The following is a 22,759-nucleotide window of genomic DNA, read 5'->3' on the forward strand; positions in this document are numbered from 1 at the left end:
TGCATGTCCAGGATAGACCTATCCCCATGTCTGGTGGGATTCTAAATATGATGTGTTGAGAAGGGTAAAGAATAGATTCCTCTCTTATGGAAAGCTCCTTTTTCTCTTTACGACAGACACATTTATGCAGATGAGAATTTAGGTCGAATGAAAAAGACCAATTATATCCTAAATCACACATATTATAACCCCATTTCTCGATTCTCACATTAACTATACTTCCTTATTTATAAAATTCAATACTAAGCAGATAATTGAATTCAATAAGAAAAAGTGTATGGTTTGTTGAACCAGGTGTTGTAGTTGTAAATTATACTTTAACAAAACGTGCCGTTTTATTGAAGGATATATATTGTTACGGCTGTGGAAATTCGCAGAGCACCATATAGGTCCTTAGTTAAGTTATGCCGATAAGTCTGTGTTCAGATAGATTTCCCCACCGTTGTCTAATACGGAAATTATTCGTGTGATCGGGGCTGTGATCTTTGAGTTAGCCGTTTTTCTTTTACTATCGTTATTTTGGACCAACCGCTTCACAACAACCACCTCCACCACCAACATCGCTCTGACCAACCGCATTTCAACCACAACCACCACGTTCTCCACAACGCCAACCACAACCACATTCTCCACAACGCCAACCGCATTTCAACTACAACCACCACCTCCTCCACAACCGCTCTCACACAACCACCTTCTCCACAACAGCAAACACCAGCCACCATCTCCTAAACCGCATCTCCCCCAATACCCAACAACGAAACAACATCGCTTCACCTTGAACTCCGCGGGCACCGCCATCTTTGCGCCGGCCACGGCAAGGGCGCTGCAAACAAACGCGGTGGTTTCCTTGTTCCTAGCGACGGTGATTTCTACCACGTCCGCTCTCCCTTCAGCGTCGATGATTCCTGCCACGTCCTCTCGCTCCAAGCTTCACCTCGGAATTGGGATCAGGAGAGCGAGGGGCGGAGCCAGTGGCGGTCAGGGGTGAGAGTGCGGAGATCAGATCTAGCCTCACGAACCTTATAAAACGACGCGCAGAGTGCCAGTTCAGTCAGTCTGGAGGGGTCGAGGAGCTGCACAGAAGTCTGGAGCTTGCAGTCGGTGGGGAAGCTGAGGAGAGCGGAGGAGAGCGGAGGAGACGGGAGCTGAAGGCGCAGCCCAGCCTGCTGTGCCGCACAGAGCTGTGCGTTCGTGTGGGACGTGGAGAGGTTGCCAGCCAGCAGCGAACGGTCCGATGTGATCAGGCTTCGGGACAGTCTGAGCAGCACGAGGGACAGACGGGCTCTTAAAGAGAGCATAAACTCTGAAAGAGCATAAGGCCCGTTCGTTCCTCTGAGGCGTTGCCGGCTGGGCCCGAATCACCAGGCCGTCAGACGAGGCCTGGGCGGGACCGCGGTCACGACAACGGCCGTAGGGACGGGACGTTGTGGGTCGCCCCAGCGAGGTGAAGGTAACCAGCGCGGCCTCACGGAGCCTCTGCGGTCTACACGGCTCTGTGCAATAAAGAACCAAAGAGGTCCAGTCTAACCCTCGTCTTTCCTGGGGTTTTTCCTTGCTTTTGAATGAAAGTTGTGGCGCCATGTCCGCAAGTAGAACTGTATAAGTGACTGTACATAATAAATAGACGGTAGTAGCTATTCTGCATTGCTTTTGCTTGATTGATACATGACTGCATGTGTGTTTTGCACACCTGCATGACTGCATCATTGTTTATACGTGCTTATGTGTTGTTCGTAAATAAATGTGCTTGTTTAATTGTATCCCGTTCATTGCGTCTTTTCCTTAATTGAGCTGCCATCTTGTACTCGGAATATAGTTGGTTTTTAAATAGCCGGTAAAGTGATCGGGTCCAACGGGACTGCGCGATAACACCCCGCTCGGTTATCCCAAAAGGAAGCGAGCTGCTTAAGCGGCTCGTTTCCAAGCGGTCCCGTTGAGGTACAATCTACCTGCGCGATTAATTAGGTATATCGACAATTCGGTGATTGAACATGTAGCGTGTGGGTAGAGTACGGACAAGGTTGTGGTGTGCTCAAAAACACACCCATGGCTGGTTTTCGGCGTTGATCCGGAAAGCCGCGACTGGATTGTCCGTCCGTTGGGCGAAGCGGCCGCTATTGGTTAAACGCGGTCGTTCGCACGCCGGCGGGTGAGAATTCGTAACAATATTGTGATAAATCATTCGCTTCAGTCGGGCTTGGATAACTTATTAATTTATAAACATTTTTTCACATTAATATTTTTTGCGATACTATATTTATGTCGTTCTGCCTGTGCCTTTGTGTAATAATTTGATAAATCCAGTCCTTGGTATACACCAAAGATAGAACCATCTTTACCAACATGTCATTTATATTAGATTAAAAATAATGTCATTAAAAATGTTATTTTTGTTGAGTTGAAATAACACATAAAGACATAATTGACCACAACACTTGGAATTTAATTCTTGGACTTGAAATGTTTGATAAACACCATTCTGTAAGAATTTTATTACTTCAAAAGGTGGTGGAAGACCATACCAATCAAAATAATATTTGGCTTGACTATTAAAAATACAAACTCAATGAGAACTATTCCCATTATTGGTTCACGAGTCAGTCAGTGACCACTATATTCGTTATGGGTGTGTGTCTGTCTGTCTGTCTGTCTGTCTGTCTCTCCCGAGCATAGCTCCGTGGGTTTTGATCCGATCTTGATAAAATTAGGGTGCGAGGTTTGTATCATGATCTAGTTGTGTTTTCTGGAGAATGGGCGTGCTGTGGTCATTATGGGCGGAGCCACGACCAAAAAACATATGTTTTTAGGGGGTAGCCGGTTTCAAGTTGCATCTTCTCCGAGGGGGTTTGTCGAATCTGGCAGGGGTTTCAGTATTTGGTTAGCCCAATGGCACCTGCATAGCCCCACGGAGCTCGATTTTTCATTTTTGTCCCAAGGTCAAGGTCACAAGGTCACGAACTTAGAAAATGTCAAAAAAAAAAAATCAATAAATCGGGCATCGAGCTCCTAGGGTTTTCAACTGTTTTGAATGAAAGTTGGTATGCAAGTAGTGCTCTTCGAGTACTACAACTTTCATCATTTACGTTTTTCCCGATTCTGCCAGTTTGCCCGTGGCATCCCCTCGAAGGTCAAAAAATAAAAAAGGCGAACCGTGTACTTTGCTCGTGAACCATCGCCATCTCCAGAATTGTAGTTAATTTTACACCTGCTTGTGTGATAGAAGAAAGCATATCTCCAACTAACAATCTCGCTTTATCAGGCAGACTTTTAAGTTTTTCAGCAAAATCTACAATTACACCACTTCCACTAATTCGTTTCTCCAACTCTTTGTTATGTCTTTCCAACTCTTTTTGAGCCCGGAGTTGAGCCTTCCTTTCATTGGCAGTTTTCACCACTGCTGAAATACCACCCGTCAATGCTCCAGCCACACTTAAACCAGCAAATAAAGGAATTAGAAATGAGAGAAATCCTCCACTCATCTCTCTTATTGAATATTTCTTCAACATTGGTTTTGACAATTTAATTTTAAGTGAGCCAGTATCGTTCAAGATTTTCACCTGTTCTCTTGTGAGCAAAACATCAATTCTGACTGCTCCTTTTCTCTGAATTGTATAAACATTAATTGTACAAGGCTTTTGATTTTGAATACAACATGATAGTTTCTGAAGATTGAATTGATAAACATATACCCCAGTTGGCACTTTAATACTCATTTATTTATCAAAAAAATTATGTAAGACGAATTATAACACCATTACCTGTATTAATCTGTAATTCTGTTTCTTCCAAAAGCAAACAATATGAATCAACTTCTTCACTCTCTCCTCTTTCAATGTATTGGGAAGTATCCACTCGATTAGACTTTATAGTTTCCTTTTGAGCACGAAGGTCAATCGCATAGATTGTATGCAGACATTTAAATGCTGTCATATCCAAAATGGGTTCTTTCTTTCCATTGCTTTCACACACCTTTTGGAAAGACTTGTATGCTGCAGCATAATCATTTTTCCCCAATTAATTTCCAATCTATCTCGTGGATAAAATGTTCCATCTGGAGAAACGTGAAGCTGTTTCACCTAAGCATTTTCACTCAATGCATTATTCTTATCAGTAGCAGTATCACCATCTGGTTTTTTTTTTTTAATGAGCCACAGATATCGTGGCTTTCCTTCCAGAACACCCAATTTCCATGTGTAAGTGGTTTGCTTCAGTTTAACGTGTTGGCATCTTCTATAAAGGTATGATAGATACATTGAGTGGTTTCTTTGAGTTAAGTCTTCTATTCAACATCTCTTCTGTGTTAAGATTAGAAGTATATTCACTAATATACCAACACATTTCATCAATAACAAATTTATTCTGAGCAGCAAAAGCAATAGCCACACCAAAAACCAATCTATTTTCATTATCATTCGTTTTCAGTTGAAATCTAATTTTAAGACCATACAGAACTATATCATGATCACAAAATCCAAATATACCTTTAAGAGGAACTGCCACAGTAAAACTATTACCTGTTTTTGTATCATCATTATACATTCCTTTCCTTTGACTATATCCAGGGTCTGTGTTTGTTCCTGTTGCCATATCAGGAATAAAACCTTCGACAGCTCCCTTTCCCATTCTATCACGAAATGAATACAGTGTAAATTTCATCATTTCAGATGTAGCAGAGACATAAACAACTGCTTCAACTTCTTGTGTTCCAATATACAAACAAACACTATCAAACATTTTCCAGAATAAATCATTTACGAGTGTAGCGTTTGTGTTATTCGCAGCCTTAGTGAATGTAAATTTACACAACAAGAAACTTCCGGCTCGATTCAAATAAGTTTGTTGATTATTTATTTCAAAACTTTTTGTTCCATTTGCATTCCAGTCTGTTCCAGTTATTGCATTTACCGTGAAGTAGTCTTCTTTTTTAGTAGAGTTTGAGATGACAATGGTATCATCCAAATCATAGATATTAACAATTGCTTCCACACTTGTATTTATTAAGGAAAAAAAGATGTTAAAACTTTTGAAACCCTGACCCAAGTACTTGAATTATTTTCTGTCGTTCTTGGGGAAACAACTGAGTTTTACCTTTCTTAATTTCTTTTATTGCTTGCAATTTATGAGATTCCTTTTGGGCATCTTTTATACTCTTCATAGCACCCGCTACATTTCCCACAGCAGAAGCAGTTGAACCAATTAGGTCTTAATATTTTAGAATAGTTGAACCAATACCCATTAGAGTATCAATTATACCATCTCCTTTTTTTCTAAATTGATGTCCTACACCCCTTTGTCTCTTAGGTTTATAGTATCCTCTACCAAGATACATACCTTCACCCTTGTAGTATGGGGAAAGGAACATCCAATCCCCTATAATTATTTTACATTTTCCCAACTCGTGTTTCCTCACAATAACCATCGTATTTATTTATTGGAAAACTTCACGTAGGTGAATTCTGATGGATATAATTTCTCCATTAAAATAAATCATGCAATTATCTTGGTCGGTTGTCCTAAACTTTACTCTGTATATGGTTTTTCCTGACACAGGTAGATAAACCTGATTTTTGGGTTCCATATTGAACTTATAACCAATTGGGGTTGAGTATGCGCTCAATGAAAATATTGTATTTGTTCTTATTCCATCATTGTAAGCGCCATGAATCAAATCACAGTAAATTGATTTCGAATTTATGCCTGAGTATTTGAATGACATTATCACTGTAAAACGTCCCATTAGTTTCAAACTTTTTTGAGGAGAAACCCAATAACTCTCTAAATGAATTATCAATTGTGAAATCAACCTTGTCGTTATTTTTAAGTTTAATCGTTGATTTTGAAGTACGTTTTTGAATATCTCTAACAATATTTTTGGTTCATCACCCTGTTCATTCATAAGGCGAGCAATTTCGGAAGATATTTGAGAAATCTCATGCTCCGAGTGAAACTGTTATCGTGTTGTATCCACTGCCCAGATTACAACTAAACTTGTCATTTTTCTCGGTGATATTAAACAAGGTATTATATGTTTCCATGGACAATAAAGACGCCTCATATTCTTTGGTTGCGTTAAGTTGTAGTGAGTATGGAAATGAAGATGTGTGGTCGCTTGTTGTGAAAATAAAACTAAAGATTGTGCTTCTCATCTTATTTAATATGGGCTAAAATGTCTTTGAATTGAGATTTATTAATTATTTTGACGTTCATCAACTGGTCGAAAATGGCTGATGCTTCATTAAAACAATTGTTATTTCCAGCCTTCTTACTACCTAACAGCAATAACAGTCTATTAACTAATTGTGATGGGTCATTTGGAAGAAAACTAACACCTGAACCAAGCCTACTTCAGCCTGAATAATGTGTTTCTCCTTCTCCTTCTTCCTACTTTTACCAGATACACTAACCCTATAATTAAGTGAGTCCAGCAGATCAATATATACTCATATCCAATCATTTCTCATAATACTTTGATTCATCCCTCACAGTTGAACCTTGTTTTCCATCTCTTGTTGGAAGAAACATTAATCTCGGAGTTAGTTTAACAGCGGGTTGAGCAGAACTCAAGAACCTTAATTCATCATTAAATATCAATCCCTTTTCTTGAACAAGATGAAATATTGCTGGTTGTTCTGCTGGTTTTTGTCCTGCTTTGGTTTTTGAATCCGCTGAATATTCATTGTTTTGAAGAGCCTTTACAATATAATCAAGGTGTTGATTAATCTCTGCAAGTTGTTGAAATAATCCTTCGTCATCATATTATAATTCTCCTATATGCTCAAATTCTTCTTCCGTCATTTGACTGAAATCTTTTAACATTTGAAGTTTTTTCGGAGTATATTCTATTGTGGGAACTGTGGAAGCATCTATAATTTTTTCTGAGGAAGTTTTTAAAAGTGGTTTAAAAATTTTCTCTTGTTTTCTTTCAAATGCTTCTTCACCCGTTAGTTTCTGTCTGCATTTCTTGTTTATGTCTTCCTGTTGTTTTACAACTTTTGAAACCAACTCTTGATGCTCCTTAAATCTTCTTGCTCTTTCTTTCACATCCATTTATTTATTGAAAAAATATTGTTACGGCTGTGGAAATTTGCAATACACCAGAAAGGTCCTCAGGTTAGATATATCGAGAAGTTAATGTGTAGTTAGTCCACACCCGTTGTTTAGAGGGAATATGTGTGATTCATCCGGGCTGCGACGCTTTGAGTTAGCCATTTTTCTTTCTCTATCGTTATTTTGGACCATTAAGCCACCAACAACTCAAACACCACCACCTTCGCCTCTTTACCTCCACAACTCCATCCCGCAAACATCGCTTCACCGCCATTCCTAAACGATGCCCGCCAACAACGAAACCACCACAGCAAACCCCCCCACCACCTTCGCCTTTCTCCTTCCACAACCATCAACCACACCACCAGTCAACACCGAACGTCGTGTTGTCCAGGGCCCGTTCGCTAACTGTTGCTGAATGCGTCGAGCCGCAGGTACAAATGGATGCCTTTGCAAGAGGGAAAATGGATCAGGAGAGGCTCACGCCCCTTTTTGCCCGACCAATGGCTAAACGTCAGGTGGTGTGACCCGCCCCCAAGCGCGATGCATGTGGACTCCTTTTAGGAGGGAAATCGGATCAGGAGAGGCTCACGCCCCTTTTTGCCCGACCAATGGCTAAACGTCGGGTGGTGTGGCCCCACCTCCAAGCGCGTTTTGATCTGCGAATTAGCACACACGCTCCCCCCCAGGTCTATAAAGACGCGAGCACAAGGCGACTCGCGTGAGAGTGTTAGGTTGTGCTGAGCTGTGCGGTGCTGTGCTGGCTGGGCTGGTCGAGTGAAGACGAAGGTGGCCATGGAGGTCGTCATTGCCGGGTCGAGGGATGAGTCACGGAGTGAAGCAGGGACGTGGAAGTGGACTCAGGGGCGAGAGTTCTCCGGAGTCGGTGTGATCCCGAGACCCCGCAAGCGGGACAGAGCGTCCGCCATTCCCCTCTCCCGACCCCGAGCATCAACAATTCCCCCCCCCCCCATCCGCGCTGAGATAGCGCCGGTAACCCCGTCCATTCCCCAACCAAACCATGGTGCCGACCAACACGTGCCTGCGCAGCGCACGCCAATGTAGCTCACCGACCATACCAGGGGCACGGAGTCAGGCGCGTTATGCGGACATTGCGGCTAGCCCGCCATCGCGCCACGTGAGCGCGGTTAAGACCCCTTCGGTCTCGTGGACCTGGCTGATCACCCAGGTACCCCGTTCATTTGGTCCATGGACCTGTCTGCCTCCTTGCCTGTGAGGGTGGCTTGTATTTTCTTTGCTTTTGGTGTAAATGTGTGTGTGTGGCGCCAGTCTATTAAGTAAACCCGTATAAGTGCTTGTACATTGCTTTATTCGGTTTTAACTCTGCGTTGTGTTCTTGCTTTGACTGTGTACGTGCATTTTTGTATGATTGTAAAATACGTGCTTGTCTGCGTGCGAATTAAAAGTGCTTACTTGTTGAACTGTTTCCCGTTTCGTTGCGTCCTTTCCTTTGTTTGAAAGTTCCATCTTGCATCACGTAAGGGATTGGTAGTGGGTGTAGACACCCAATAAATAATCTGAACCGTCGAGGTCAACCATAACTCTGCTCGGTTATCCCTGAAGCACGGAACGAGCCGCTTAAGCAGTTCGTGTCCGGAGTCGACCTACGGCGTGGGACAACTCCTCGGTACACTACCCGCGCGGGTACTTAGGTATATCGACATTCAGCGATTCACCCTATTTCGCGCGGGTAGAATGCGGACTGGGTTGTGTTGAGGTTAAACCCCCACCCGTGGCTAGCTCCTTGGCGGTAGTTCCAAGAGGGTCACGACTGAATTGTCCGTTCCGGTGGGCGACGTGTCGCGATTTGAGTTATGTGGCCGATCGCATGCCAAGCGGGCGAAATTCGTAGCATTATGATTCACTGAATTATAATTGTGGGGAAACTTAGCTACATAAAGCATAACAATTGTGCATTTTGTGAGGAAAGCACCAAATTTGGCACACGAGTAGCCTATAATATTATGAACAGATTTGGATATTGGGCCATCTCAAATTTTTGATGGCAGTGGAAAATGGCTGCCACAGCCATCAGCGGCTGAATTTGAGATGGCCAAATATCCAAATCTGTTCATAATATTGTTACGGCTGTGGAAATTCGCATTACACCATAAAGAGTCCTCAGGTGAGATATATCGATAGGTACATGTATAGTTAGCCCAAACCCGTTGTATCGAGGGAATTTATGTGATCCATCTGGGCTGCGATACTTTGAGTCAGTCGTTTTTCTTTTTCTGTCTTTTATTTCAAACAAACAGCATCTCCACAACCACGCCATCCCCACCACAGCGCCAACCACACTCAACAACCACGCCACCGCCACCATCTATGCTACCACATCTTCGCCATGACGTCCGCTTCCGAATGGCAAACAAGGGCGCCAAGGAAGGAGCTGCGAGGACGCGCGGGTTTTCCCGCCATTTTTCCCCGCGCTTGGTGTGAAGGAAGGGGGGAAGGCAGCTCGCCGCCGATTGGTGGATGACCAGCGTGAGGCGGTCGGGGAGAGGGAACGCCCTCTTCGAGAACCCTCTCGATGGAGGGTGGAGCCGAAAACGGGGGTGGAGTGAAGGGCGGAGCCCCGGGCTATAAAAGTCGGACACGGGCAGAGCGCTTTGGCTCTTGCTCTCTTCGTCTTCTTCTCTCTCTTCTGGCTCGCTCTTCCTCTTCGTGGTGGCCGCTGGCCTGGTCTTCTGTGTTGCGGTCCCGAGACCCCGCTGGCGGGATGGAGCGTCTGCCATTTCCCACACCACGACCTCGAGCAACAACGTCCCCCCCCCCCTTTCTATCCACGCTGAGAGCACCGGAAACCCCGTCCATGGCGTCGAGCGGCCAACACGTGCCGGCGCGAAGCACGCCGGAGAGGACTCGCCTACCACGCCAGGGATCGGAGTCACGGCCAGGCGCGACCACGCCGACGGACGTGGGAGAGGGACTCGACGACCCAGAGGGAAGTCACCATTTTCTTTTCGGGGTTTTTGTATGGATTTTGTGGCGCCGTGTCTCGTAAAGTAGAACCATTTAAGTGTTGCCGTGTGTACGCGTATTCGGTTGTAGCTCTGCATTGTACTTTTGTTTTGGCTGTTATATGTGCATTTTGATTATTGTATGGCTGTATATCCGTGCTTTGTGTCTGTGGCTATGAATAAAATGCTTGCTTGTTGAAATGTTCCCGCTCTGCTTCGTCTCTTTTCCTTTTTATTGACACTCCATCTTACATCACGGAAAGGGGTTCGTAGTGGGTGCAACATCCCGGTAATTAATCTGAACCGTACAGGTCAACGATAACACCGCTCGGTTATCCCGATAGTATGGAACAGGCCGCCCAAGCGGCTCGTATCCAGAGTTGACCTGCGGCGAGGTACGATCGCCCGGTTTACCATCCGCATGGGTACTTAGGAAGGTCGAGTTTGGTGAACAACACTATCCTACGTGGGTGGCCGATTGGCACGATTGTGGTGAGGTCGAAAGGCCCACCCGTGACTAGCTCCCGGCGTTGGTCCGAGAGGGTCACGACAGAATTGTCCGTCCGGTGGGCGACGTGCCGCGATTCGAGTTACGTGGCCGTCTGCACGCCAGCGGGCGCGAATTCGCAACAATATCGTTCAAATATTTAAACAAATCTATAAAACATCCGTTTGTGATATATGCTGATTTTGAAAGTGTCCTTGAAAAGATGGATACTGTTTCTCCAAATCCAAATAAACCATACACAAATAAATATCAAAAACATCATCCTAGTAGTTTCTGTTATGATATCAAATCATCTGTTGGTGATGAATACAAGAAGTTAGAACTTTATAGAGGAGAAGATGCCTCAGAGGAGTTTGTAAGACGATTGGAAAAAGACTGTATAAGACTAAGATAAATAATAGTTAAAACCTATAAACCAATGTCATTAACAAAGGGAGAGAAAAAAGAATTTAGAAAGAACAGTATCTATCATATTTGTGAGGAGAAAATTGAGGGAGAGGTCAAAGTTAGGGATCATTGTCATCTTACTGGTAAATATAGAGGTCTAGCTCATTCCCGTTGTAACCTTAATTACAAGCCCCCAAACTTTATTCCTGTCTTTCTTCACAACAACGCTCACTATGACACACATCTATTTTAAAATGAACTTTCAAAGACATCTGGAGATATTTCTGCCATTCCTAACACAGATCAAAAATACATCTCATTCACAAAAACAATTCATACATCCCCCATAACCCATATCAAATTTGACACATACAAGTTTATGGCAAGTCCATTATCTAACTTAGCATCAAATATTAAAAACTTAACGAATCTTAAATCACATTTCTCAAATCAAGAAGAGAATGATTTCTTATCACAAAAGGGAATATATCCACATGACTACATGGATTCATTTGAGAAGTTCAAAGAAACACAACTTCCTTCAAGGAAAAGTTTCTATAGCAAGTTGAATAAAACTCATATTTCTGATAGAGATTATACACAAGCTAAAAAGGTTTGGGAGAAGTTTAATATAAAGAATCTTGGAGAATATCATGATTTGTATCGAAAAACTGATGCATTGTTATTGGCTGTGTTTGAAACTTTTAGAACAGTCTATCATAATAAAAATTCTTATGGATTAGATCCCGCTCACTATTACACAGCCCCGGGTTTGGCTTGGAGTGCTATGTTAAAAATGACAAAACAGAATTTGGAATTAATCTGTCATATAGATATGCTTTTAATGATAGAGAAGGCTGAAAGAGGAGGAATATCTCAAGTATGTTCCAAGAGATATGCTAAAGCAAATAACAAATATCTTCCTGATTATAATAAGAATGAGGACAACTCTTACCTCATGTATTATAATGCTAACAATTTGTATGGGTGGGCTATGTCTCAATCTTTACCTTATGGAAAACTTAAATGGGTTATGCTAGGTTCCCACTGTCGTGCGATCCGTTACGAACGCCACGATTGGCCATTCGTAGCTGATCATGGAATTTCTCTGAAAGTCTGTTCCCACTATCACGATGCGTGGCACGATTGAAACCGTGGTCTCACAGAGCGTGGTGTTTGTCTTGTCTAAGATCGATCCCGATCACCACGATTAGGAAGCACGATTTGATGCGATCTGTCGCGCTTGTTACGATGCAATACGATCTGATATGATGATCCTGATTGAGAATTGATCGTGTTGATCGGAGAAAAATTTTGAACCGTTCAAAAATTTTCTACGATTAACACGATTGTGACGCCTGACCTCAAGATCTGATAAGATCTGATAGGATCACCACGATTAGTCCACGATAAAGACCACGATTTCAATCGTGCCACGCATCGTGATAGTGGGAACCTTGTTTTAAAGAAAAACATTATGAAAAGGTTTTACAAGACATTGTTGTCTCCTCTCAAAAAGAATTGGATGAAGCTGAAGTTGGATATTATTTTGAGGTTGATTTAAAATATCCAGAAGAACTTCATAACAAACATAAAGACCAACCTTATGCCCCTGATAAGGAAAGTCCAAGAAAAGAATGGTTAAGTGATTACCAACAGTCAATATAAAAGGTAAATCAACAGAAAAACTACTTACTACATTAAATGATAAAGAAAGTTATGTTTTGCATCAAAGGAACTTGAGACAATATTTATCTGCTTGGTTGAGAGTGAGGAAAATTCATAGGATTTTAAAATTTAAACAGTCATTGGTTAAAGAAGTATATTGATTTTAATACAAAAAGGAGAACAGAAGCAAAAACAGATTTTGAGAAGGACTTTTATAAATTAATAAATAATGCTGTATTTGGAAAAACGATGGAAAATGTTTGGAATCGACAAAACATAAGACTTGCTACATCTTGGAAACAGGTTTCAAAGTTAATCAATAGATCCAGTTTTGAGCGAGCGGAGGTGTTTTCAGAGATCTTTTGTGCTATTCATTTGAAAAAAAAAAGAGTATTGAACTGGATAAACCTATTTCAATAGGAACATCAATTCTTGACTTGTCAAAGTCGTTAATGTAAGACTATTACCATAGGTCAGGTAATAGTCAGGTCTTTGTCAGGTCAGGTTCGATCTGTGACCTGCTACAGTTACCATGTAAACCTGTACTAACCTGTTCCATGGTCGGGTTGTCGGCGACTAAACCGTCTCCCCCACCAGGTTTTCTGGTGAGGGGGGTGTTTGGATATTGGCACCCAGCAGGATTAAAAACAAAACCTGTCAAAGGGTGGAGGAGCTCCTTGTGAGCCAACGGCCATCCATATCTAGTGCCCAACTGTGTCTGCAGACTTCCTCCTGCAGTTGGGTTACTTCTTATTAGGAGGTTGGTGGCAGGATTTGCACTCCGGCCACCGTAAAACCCTTCATTCCGCAAAACGCAAAAACGCAAAAAAATCTGAAAACCCACTCCGTGGGAGTACCTCCTGTGCAGCTTCCCTTCGCAGGGCAGCTCACCGGATGACGGGATTGGGGCAAAGCCTTCGGGACCCCCAATCTTTGATAGGAGGGAAACCACGGGGTAACATCCCTGGGTCAGATTGCGGGAGAGTGTGTCGGAGTGGTGCTGAGGTGTCGTCCACCAGACGGCGGTCTCCTTGGGTTAACCTGAGGCGGTCCCTTCGGGTGGGTGCCTGGAATGTCCTATCCCTAAGAGAGGATGATCACCTGTCTCTGTTATCATCTGAGCTCAAGCGTTTGGACATCGGGATTGCAGCTCTCTCTGAGGTTCGGAGACCGGATTGCGGCGAGATAATGGTGGGTGGTTACACCTACTATTGGTCTGGTCGCTTTGATGGTTACCATACCCAAGGAGTTGCTGTAGCTGTGTCCAATAAGCTGACCCCAATGATAATTGAGGTAACACCGGTCAACGAGCGTATTATGAGATTAAGGATTCGTCACTCCTTAGGTGTCATTTCCGTGGTCTCTGTTTATGCTCCGACTGAGGCGAGTGATCTCACCGTGAAGGATGCATTCTACGCCACGCTCGAGTCTGTGGTTGATCAGTGCCCCAGACGAGATACACTTCTAGTCTTGGGGGATTTCAATTCATCGACTGGAACTGATAGGGATGGTTATGAGGTGTGTGTTGGTCCCCATGGGTCAGGAACTATGAACCAGAATAGCACTAAGTTCCTTGACTTTGCAAGAAGTCATGGACTTAGGGTGGCTGGTTCATGGTTTCAGCACCCACAAGCTCATCGCTGGACTTGGTATTCCAACGCTGGCAGTGTGGCAAAGGAGATTGACCATGTCCTCATTGACGGTCGTTGGAGGATGATCCAGAACTGCAGGGTCTACCGGAGTGCTCAGTTCCTCAATACTGACCACAGGCTTGTTGTAGCAACTCTAAAGCTGCACCTTAAATCCTGGAGAATGGTACCATCCCAGCCTAGGCTGGATGTTGCCAAGCTCAGGGATGAGAGAGTAGCTGAGGAGTTTGCGAACAGGCTGAGTGGACACTTGGGGGGTCTGGGTGCTTTGGGGGGTCCTGAAGAGTTGTGGAGTGCCTTTAAGACCACCGTCCTTGATGTTGCCGGTGGATGTCTTGGAACTCACCGCAGGGCAAAGAAGAATTTTGTCTCTCAAGGGACACTGGATACCATTGACCAGAGTCGCAGGGCCAGGCTGAATGGCAGAGCTGAGCTGTTCGGGGAGCTGAGGCGTAAAACTGTACGTGCACTGAGGGTGGACAAGGAGGCCTATGTGCGAGGAATCTGTGAGGGGGTAGAGCATCACCTGTGGACAGGTGATTCTCGTCCCGCTTACAGGGGAATTCGCGCATTACGTTCATCCAAGCCCATTCCTCGGAGCACTGCAGTTCGAGCAGAGAGTGGTAGGCTCTTGACAGAGGAGTCTGAAGTGAAGGCCCGCTGGGCCGGTTACTTTGAGCGGTTGTACCAGGCTGATCCCCCAGCTGTTGAGTTGGACGTCAAGGGTGTTACAATCCCTGTTGCTGAACCACGAATCAACTGTGGTCCACCTTCGCTTGTGGAAACACGGGCTGCGGTGAACCAGTTGAAACGGGGCAAAGCTCCAGGGATTTGTGGCATCCATGCCGAACTTCTCAAGGCTGGTGGAAATGCTGCACTCGTGTCGTTGCATGCAGTTTTGTGCTCTGCCTGGAACACAGGCATCATCCCAACTGACTGGAAGAGGGGCCTTGTTGTCCCTCTCTGGAAAGGGAAGGGTGATCGCCAAGACTGCAACAACTACCGAGGGGTGACGCTGCTCTCAGTGCCATGCAAGGTCTTTGCTCGGATAATTCTTGATAGGGTTCGCCACCATCTGCTTGAGCACCAGCGTCCAGAGCAGTCAGGCTTTACACCAAAGAGGTCAACGATTGACCGTATCCTTGCCCTTCGTGTCCTCACCGAACGCAGACGAGAGTTTCGGCAGGGGCTGCTTGCAGCCTATGTTGATCTCTGTAAAGCGTTCGATTCAGTGAATCGGGATGTCCTCTGGAGGATTCTTGGTCTTCGTGGGGTGCCACCAAAACTGATCGATCTGATGTCTGAACTCTACTCTGGTTCTGAGAGTGCTGTGAAGTGTGGTGGTACCACCTCTGACTTATTTCCAGTTGTTACTGGAGTTCGTCAGGGATGTGTACTTGCCCCCACACTTTTCAGCACTTGTATGGACTGGATTTTAGGGAGGATGTCGGAGAGATCAAGTTGCGGTGCATCGTTTGGGAATGTCAAGATCTCGGACCTTGATTTTGCAGACGATGCAGTCATCTTTGCGGAGACTTTAGACATCCTTTTGGGGGCCCTCGAAGTGCTGAATGAAGAGTCGGAGCCGCTGGGATTACGGGTTTCTTGGGTCAAAACTAAGATCCAGGCTTTCGGTGACATCTTGGATGCTGCTGTCCTGTCTGTGTCTGTTTGTGGTGAAGATGTTGAGGTCGTGGAGAGATTCACTTACCTTGGCAGTGATATTCATGTCTCTGCTGGCTGCGAGTCAGAGGTCAATAGACGTCTGGGTCGGGCCTGGGGAGTCATGGATTCATTGGATCATGGGGTGTGGCGCTGCCGGTACCTGTGCGGGAGGACGAAAGTCCGAGTCTTCAGGTCCTTGGTACTTCCAGTCTTGCTCTATGGGTGCGAGACTTGGACTCTGACCAAGGATCTGAGACGGAGACTTAATTCCTTTGGTACCAGGTGTCTTCGGAGAATCCTTGGCTATCGCTGGTCGGATTTTGTGTCCAACGAGCGGTTGCTGAGAGAGACTCGGATGAGATTTGTTACCTGCATAGTCCGTGAGCATCAGTTGCGGCTGTATGGACATGTGGCTCGTTTTCCTGATGCTGATCCTGCTCACCAGATTCTCTCAGCGAGGGAGTCTCATGAGTGGAGGAGGCCAGTGGGCTGACCACGTGCCTCATGGTTGCAGCAGGTTGACCACCATCTCAAGGAGATGGGGATGGGCCTGGCATCTGCCTGGGGGATGGCCAGACGGAGGCCCCTGGAGTACCGACGGAAAGTGGACGCAGCGACGCGCTGTTCTGGCACATGCTCCCATACCTGACCTGACCTATTACCATAAAATTTTAAATCAAGGTACAAGAATAATGTGTCATTGTTATATTATATGGATACAGATAGTTTTATATTAGAAATTAAGGCAAGTGATATATATGAAGATATGATTGATAATATTGATATATATGATACAAGTTATTATAAGTCAGGTGATGTGATGTTTTCATCAAAGAATATAAAGGTTATTGTAAGTTTAAAGATGAATTGGGTGGGAAGGTGATGAGTGAATTTATAGGATTGAGATCAAAGTCTTATGCTTTCATGTATATTGATAATAATAACATTGAAAGGTGTGATAAGAAGCTAAAGGGAATAAAGAAAAATATAATCAAGGAAACAATCAACTTTAAACATTATTACAACTGTTTAACCTTAAAGAAGGAAGAGTACAAAAAAATGAATACAATAAGAAGTTATAAACATAATTGTATACAGAAGGGACAAATGAGAAAGCATTCGGAGCTTTTGATGATAAAAGATACATTTTAGAGAATGAAATCAATCGTCTCCCTTATGGTTATAAGTATAAGTGTTAAGATATTGGGTTGGGGATTTTAACAGGCTTCTGCCATCTTTTTACTGATTTAAATGATAGAACCAAGCAATAACCAAGCCAAACCAAAGAGTGGCGATGTAATCAGCCTTGGTATTTAAATGGGAAACAAAGAATGTGAGAAATATCAAATAAGTCTTATTGAAGAAATAACCGGGATAAAAGTAGATAAAACAAATAAGTTGGAGGATGTAAAGAAAAAAATTTATATCCTTGAATGGACTGAAAACTTTGATGGTTATCAATTGAACAATGGAAACACAATTTACTACAATCTCAAAATGATATGTGGCTCAGGAGGTTGTCAAATAAGAGCATCAAGAGAAGTTTATCATTTAATTTCTGCTCAAAAAAATACTTAAACCAAGAACTAAGTTCCAAGTTATTCTTTGTGAATATACTCAATGGAAATGAATGTTATAAGATTTTAAGTTATTCCCTAAAGTAGAACATTGGCAAATATTTGTTGGTTCGCTCTTTGAGTGGAATGAAAATATGAAAGGGAAGAAGTGCTTTCATCAGTCAGTCTCAATCTTTCATCGTCTCAATTTTACATTTGCTTGTATGGGAGGGAAGGGGATAGGTGGGGAGAAAATGAGTCTCCTATTTTGAGCTTTTGGAGCTTGGGTCAGAGAGTTTTTCCCTTTTCCCCCATTCATTTGAATGGGCGACCCAGAAACCCCATTTATCATCCACTCGCAAGATGGCCGACTGGTAGCCATTTTGTTAGTTAAATGTGTCCCCAACCATTTCTCAGACATGCAGGGTCCAATTTTGTTCAAACTTGGCACAAGCACAGTACATGATGGCATGCACGTGCAACTCACTGTATTTTCCGATCTGATCAAAGATGGCCAACTGGTAGACTGGTGGCGCTTTAAGTCACAAATAAATATGGGCTAGCCCTTTAACTCCATTCAGCAAAATTACTAAAACAACCTATGACATTTTATGTCTTTTTTTCCTTGTTTATTACTACTACAGATTAGTTTTATATTCCCTTCATCATGATTCCACCTTGTGATTTGTGGTTACAGCAATATATGAAGCTGGGGTATCCATCCATCCATCCATTGGGACCATACTCTGTGCAGAGCATTGGTACTGCCTAAGCAGTTTCCTTGGCTATTGAGTACAATCCTGGATAGGTCACCACTCTGACGCAAGATACCAGAAAGCTGGCACTCATTTTGCCAACTTCAGAAGGATGATAGTCAGAGTCAACCCCACCTGGTATAAATTCAATAGCCGAGGGAGATTTGAACGCAGGATCCTACGATCTCAAGCCCACCACCCTAAATATTAAGCCAACACCAGGCATAAGCTGGGGTATGCATGTTACTTTAAACTGCAACCATGCTTCATTATATTTCATGTTCTCTATTATCTTTATGTTGGCTTTATGATGAGTAATTTTTCATAATAAAAAACATCGTCCTGAAAGATTAAAAGCCTATCCCACCCACTCCCCAGCTCGTCATTAGATTGTAGGCCAATTAAGCTTCGGGATAATGGGGGTGTACCTTGGCATTGAATGTGGATTCCAGAAAGCAAAGGCGGTTTCCAAAACCTTCAGCAGCTAGACAGAACTTTAGCTGCTCCCTCTGGATGGTGGAAGAACATTGCAGTACCACCTCATCCTCCTGCAATCACAACAATAGATATCCTGTTATAATCTCATCCTCCTACAACTCACTTTTTGTTATAATCATCAAGTTTATAATGGCAGCACCATTGTCAGGAAAATGGCAGGACTCATGCCAACTCTGACATAAAATCGCAAAGGAAAAATTAATGCAAGGAAGTTATTTTATGTCTCAAGATGATCAAAAGACAAAAGGATGCAGGAATCAAAATACTTGGAATACTACAAGGGCAGTCGGTAGACCGCATATCTCTGCCATATCGGTAGTCATATCTGGGCCAATATTTTTTTGAAATATCATGCAAAATATCGCTTTAGCCCCATCTCTCAATGGTGAAGAATCACTTTTAAAAGTTTCAAAATTCTCATATCTGCATCTCAATTTGGATCTTAATAAAAATCGAATCAATTCATCCTTCTTACACACCCAACCTGTCCACCAACTTTCGTTCGAATCTGTACAAACAGACAGACAGACAGACAGACAGGGGTGAAAACATAACTTCCTTTCACCTTCCGTGATGGAGGTATTAAAAGATATTAGTGAAGGGACCCAGTTGAAATGGAGGTTGAAAATAATGAATGTGATTATTTGTTGACACACATCAGGTTTTTTTTAATGTTGGCATACCACTGACCCTGTTGTGCCTCGTTGTTCAGATAGAAGTTGAGGTTTATTAATGTTGTGACGAGACGTATCCATCAGAATATGAAATTGTTGATGTCTGATTGGTGAGTAGACGTTAAAGCTAAAATTGTTTTAATTGTTGGCGTGCTCCAGGATTAATGCTGTGAGAACATCATTTTTGATAAATCTGCAATATTGTAGAGCACCAAGTAAATCCTGCCATGAAATCCTGTTGCATATGATAAAGCGACATACAGTTGTCTGTGAGAAAACGTTATCCCATGGACAACTGTATGTCGCTTTAACTGTATGTTGTGTTTTGGGCCAACTTTTGTATGTGTATGGCCAACTATATGTAATGTTTTCTTTGGGCCTTATTTATAGTCATGGTAAATACTCGTCAAATTAGGAAATGGCGACTTCTTAGCTGAAATGGTATAGCCTTAATTAATGGAAACAGCTTTGAGATCATGTAACCATGCACCAACTGACTCATCAAAAAACAAAAAAAAAACTTAGCAAAAAGACACACCAAATGAACGCACAATGTATTGTTGAAAGCGATGCATTATTATTTTTTTCTTCGAAAAATTGTCAAAGGTCAGCGCTGAAGGCAGTTATAGTAAAGGGTGTGTTTAAACACCTAAAACGGACACTGCCATATATTTTTTAAGTAGTAGTAAAGAGGAAGAAGAAAAAGTAGAAGATAAACAGCCGGTTGCGAGTTATAAATAAGCAACCTCGAATCAACGTCTGTCCTGTTACGTCCTGATCCGTTCAATGAACCAATTCTTCCATGAGCCTGGACTTTGTACACAAAAAAGTCAACTCAAAATTAAAAGAAAAAAAAAAAACTTAAGGAATCAGGAATTCACTCGGTCAGGATATGCAAGAGATGTTGGAGATGGAGATAATGCAGGTAGTTATTTTCACTGAAAGTGTCGGCTGTGGTGAAAATTCTTTAAAATTTAGGGACAAACTGTGTGTGCATTGATGACCGAAGGCTTAATAGAATCATTGTATCTGATCTGAAGCAAATGATGACAGTCTGCGACCTCTTCCATAAGTTCAGTGAGGACAAGTATTTACAAGGATTTGACTTGAGTAAGATATGTTAGCAGGTTATGGTAGCTGATGAAGATGTGTACAAGACAGTAGTTGCGATGACGTGGCATGCACAAGTTTTTAAAGATGCCATTTGGAATGATTAACTCAGGAGGTGTGTTCAGACGAGGCATGAGGAGAAAGTTTCTCCTTGGGATGGAGAATGTTGACAGTTACATTTATGACGTTTTCATCCACAAGTACGACCCACTCCCTCCGGGAGCAAGATATGCTGTCAGTGAATCATTTGCACTGTGCCATGTCTGTCATCGTTTCCTTACACTCAACACCCCACTCCTTCTTGCAGGGGTCAATGGTTCAACTGCTTGCACGATACCACGTGTATAGGTGTGAATTGTGACATCTACACATCCTCGGGGGGGGGGGGTAGGGAGGTAGGAGGGAGGTTTATTTAATGCCATGACCTGAAGCTAGTGACACCAAGCACGTATGCAAAATTTCAGGGAAATTGGCCAAGCATTTGCAGTTTTTCCATCCACTTTCTGTGATCGAGTTGGTGGTTGCATCCATCTTGTTCTCCCCTGTTCTGGACTTTGTATGGTCTTCTATTCTCAGTGGTGACGGCCTTTTCAATGGAATAGTTTGTGGTCTGAATATTGTATTAGCTGTAATTTATCAAACTTTTTTTGGACAAGTTTTTGTGTATACAGCGTCGAGTTTCATGGAGGAACTGGAACACATGGATCACGATGTAACAGAACGAAACTAGAACGGCACTCGGGAGGGCACATACCTCCGCCAGGCCGAACAGTTTACATTTTCTATCCCACTGATAGGCCGCATCTGCATCCGGACCTGAACTAAAATTTCAACAGCTTGTTCATCTTGCCAACCCAAATCATCCACATAGTTTGGTCATCATCCGTCTATAACTTTATTTTTTTTTTTTTTGTAATCCTTGGTCGAGGCTCGTATGAGAGCTAACACACAACTCACAGCAAGGAGGCACGAGACAAGAGGGGCGGGAGTGGAAGGGACAAAACAGTGGGGAACAGACACATTAGGTGAACTGTGGAAGGGAGAGGGATGGGGATGGGATGGGGAACATGGCGAAGAGAAGATGGACATTACATGAAATATCATGCTATATATCGTTTTTAGCCCCATCTCTCAATGGTGAATAATCATTTGAAAAAAATTATCGGATCCGGATCCGGATCTTCCCCAAAATTGAATCAATTCTTCCTTGTCACACACCTAACATGTCCACCATATTTCGTCCAAATCCGTCCACAACTTTTTGAGATATCCTGTTCACAGACAGACAGACAGACAGGGGTGGAAACATAACCTCCATCCACCTTCCGTGGCAGAGGTAATAACTCTCCAATAATAGCATAATATTAATGTTATTACAAAAATATACTAATATTAATAATATCCCCTCTCCACAAGGGGGTTTTGCTCCTTGGACAAACATATTGAAATTGCTCATCATGTGGGGCACCCATACCAGAAGTAAAACATGATGACAAACACATACTGTATGATTACATTTTTTAACAGTCACTACTGCTTTCTTATGATCACTATGCCCCAATTGTGACCTTTATTCGATGCATAACCCGATCTCCACATAGGAAGTGGGTGTGCTAGTAAATAAAAAGCAGGGAGAGAAATTATATCAACTCAGTAAAATCATCATTCGGACACAAGTATTTCTATTTCGTTGATTAAGCATACATTGTGGATATAGTCGTTATTGCATTCGGGATTAATTATGGAATTGTTTAAAATATCAATGTACTCCCTATTTAGTTGAAAAGTGATGAGTTTTTGTTGTTGTTGTTCATGATATTTCTCAGAAAAGTATCAGGTGAAGTGAGAGCAATTAAATGGAAACCGTGTGTAGCTTAACAAAGGAGTTATACCAGTCTGGTTACAGAAAGTGAGGTGTACAATGACAACTGTGTAAAATGTCTATAAATTGTATGGGTGGATGGGGATGTGTGCCTGAGTGGGGAAGAGGGGTGGGGTGGAGGGGGTGTGCAAATGGAGCTCAAGCTTGGATTGGAATGCATGGGGTTGCATGCCTTACTCAACTGTTTCTCCCAAACTTGGTCATCTGGCAACTTATCATCTTTAAGTAAGATAATTACAATCAATACGGGCTCTTAACAAGACACTAAAAATACCAAACATACTTTCCAATACAGTTTTAGCATCAAAGCTGAAAGTCCTATTTGCTCAAGATCGGACCAATGGAAATCAAGATGCCCAGACTGCTGACAATA

At 42.9% G+C, this 22,759-nt stretch overlaps 1 protein-coding gene across 2 annotated transcripts in view; it reads right to left on the bottom strand.

The window, feature by feature from the left end:
* The window catches only part of LOC147022834 (ryanodine receptor 2-like), a 717,656-nt gene that overhangs the window by 658,819 nt on the left and 36,078 nt on the right, over window positions 1-22,759 (bottom strand). For both annotated transcript variants that reach the window (XM_085887705.1, XM_085887704.1), the window contains exon 4: window positions 18,651-18,770. In XM_085887705.1, the coding sequence (XP_085743831.1) occupies window positions 18,651-18,770 (120 nt within the window). The remainder of the gene's footprint in view (window positions 1-18,650; window positions 18,771-22,759) is intronic.

Source organism: Eptatretus burgeri, chromosome 7 (genome assembly GCF_056783735.1).
Source record: "Eptatretus burgeri isolate ZD-2024b chromosome 7, Ebu_testis_v1, whole genome shotgun sequence".
NCBI lineage: Eukaryota > Metazoa > Chordata > Myxini > Myxiniformes > Myxinidae > Eptatretus > Eptatretus burgeri.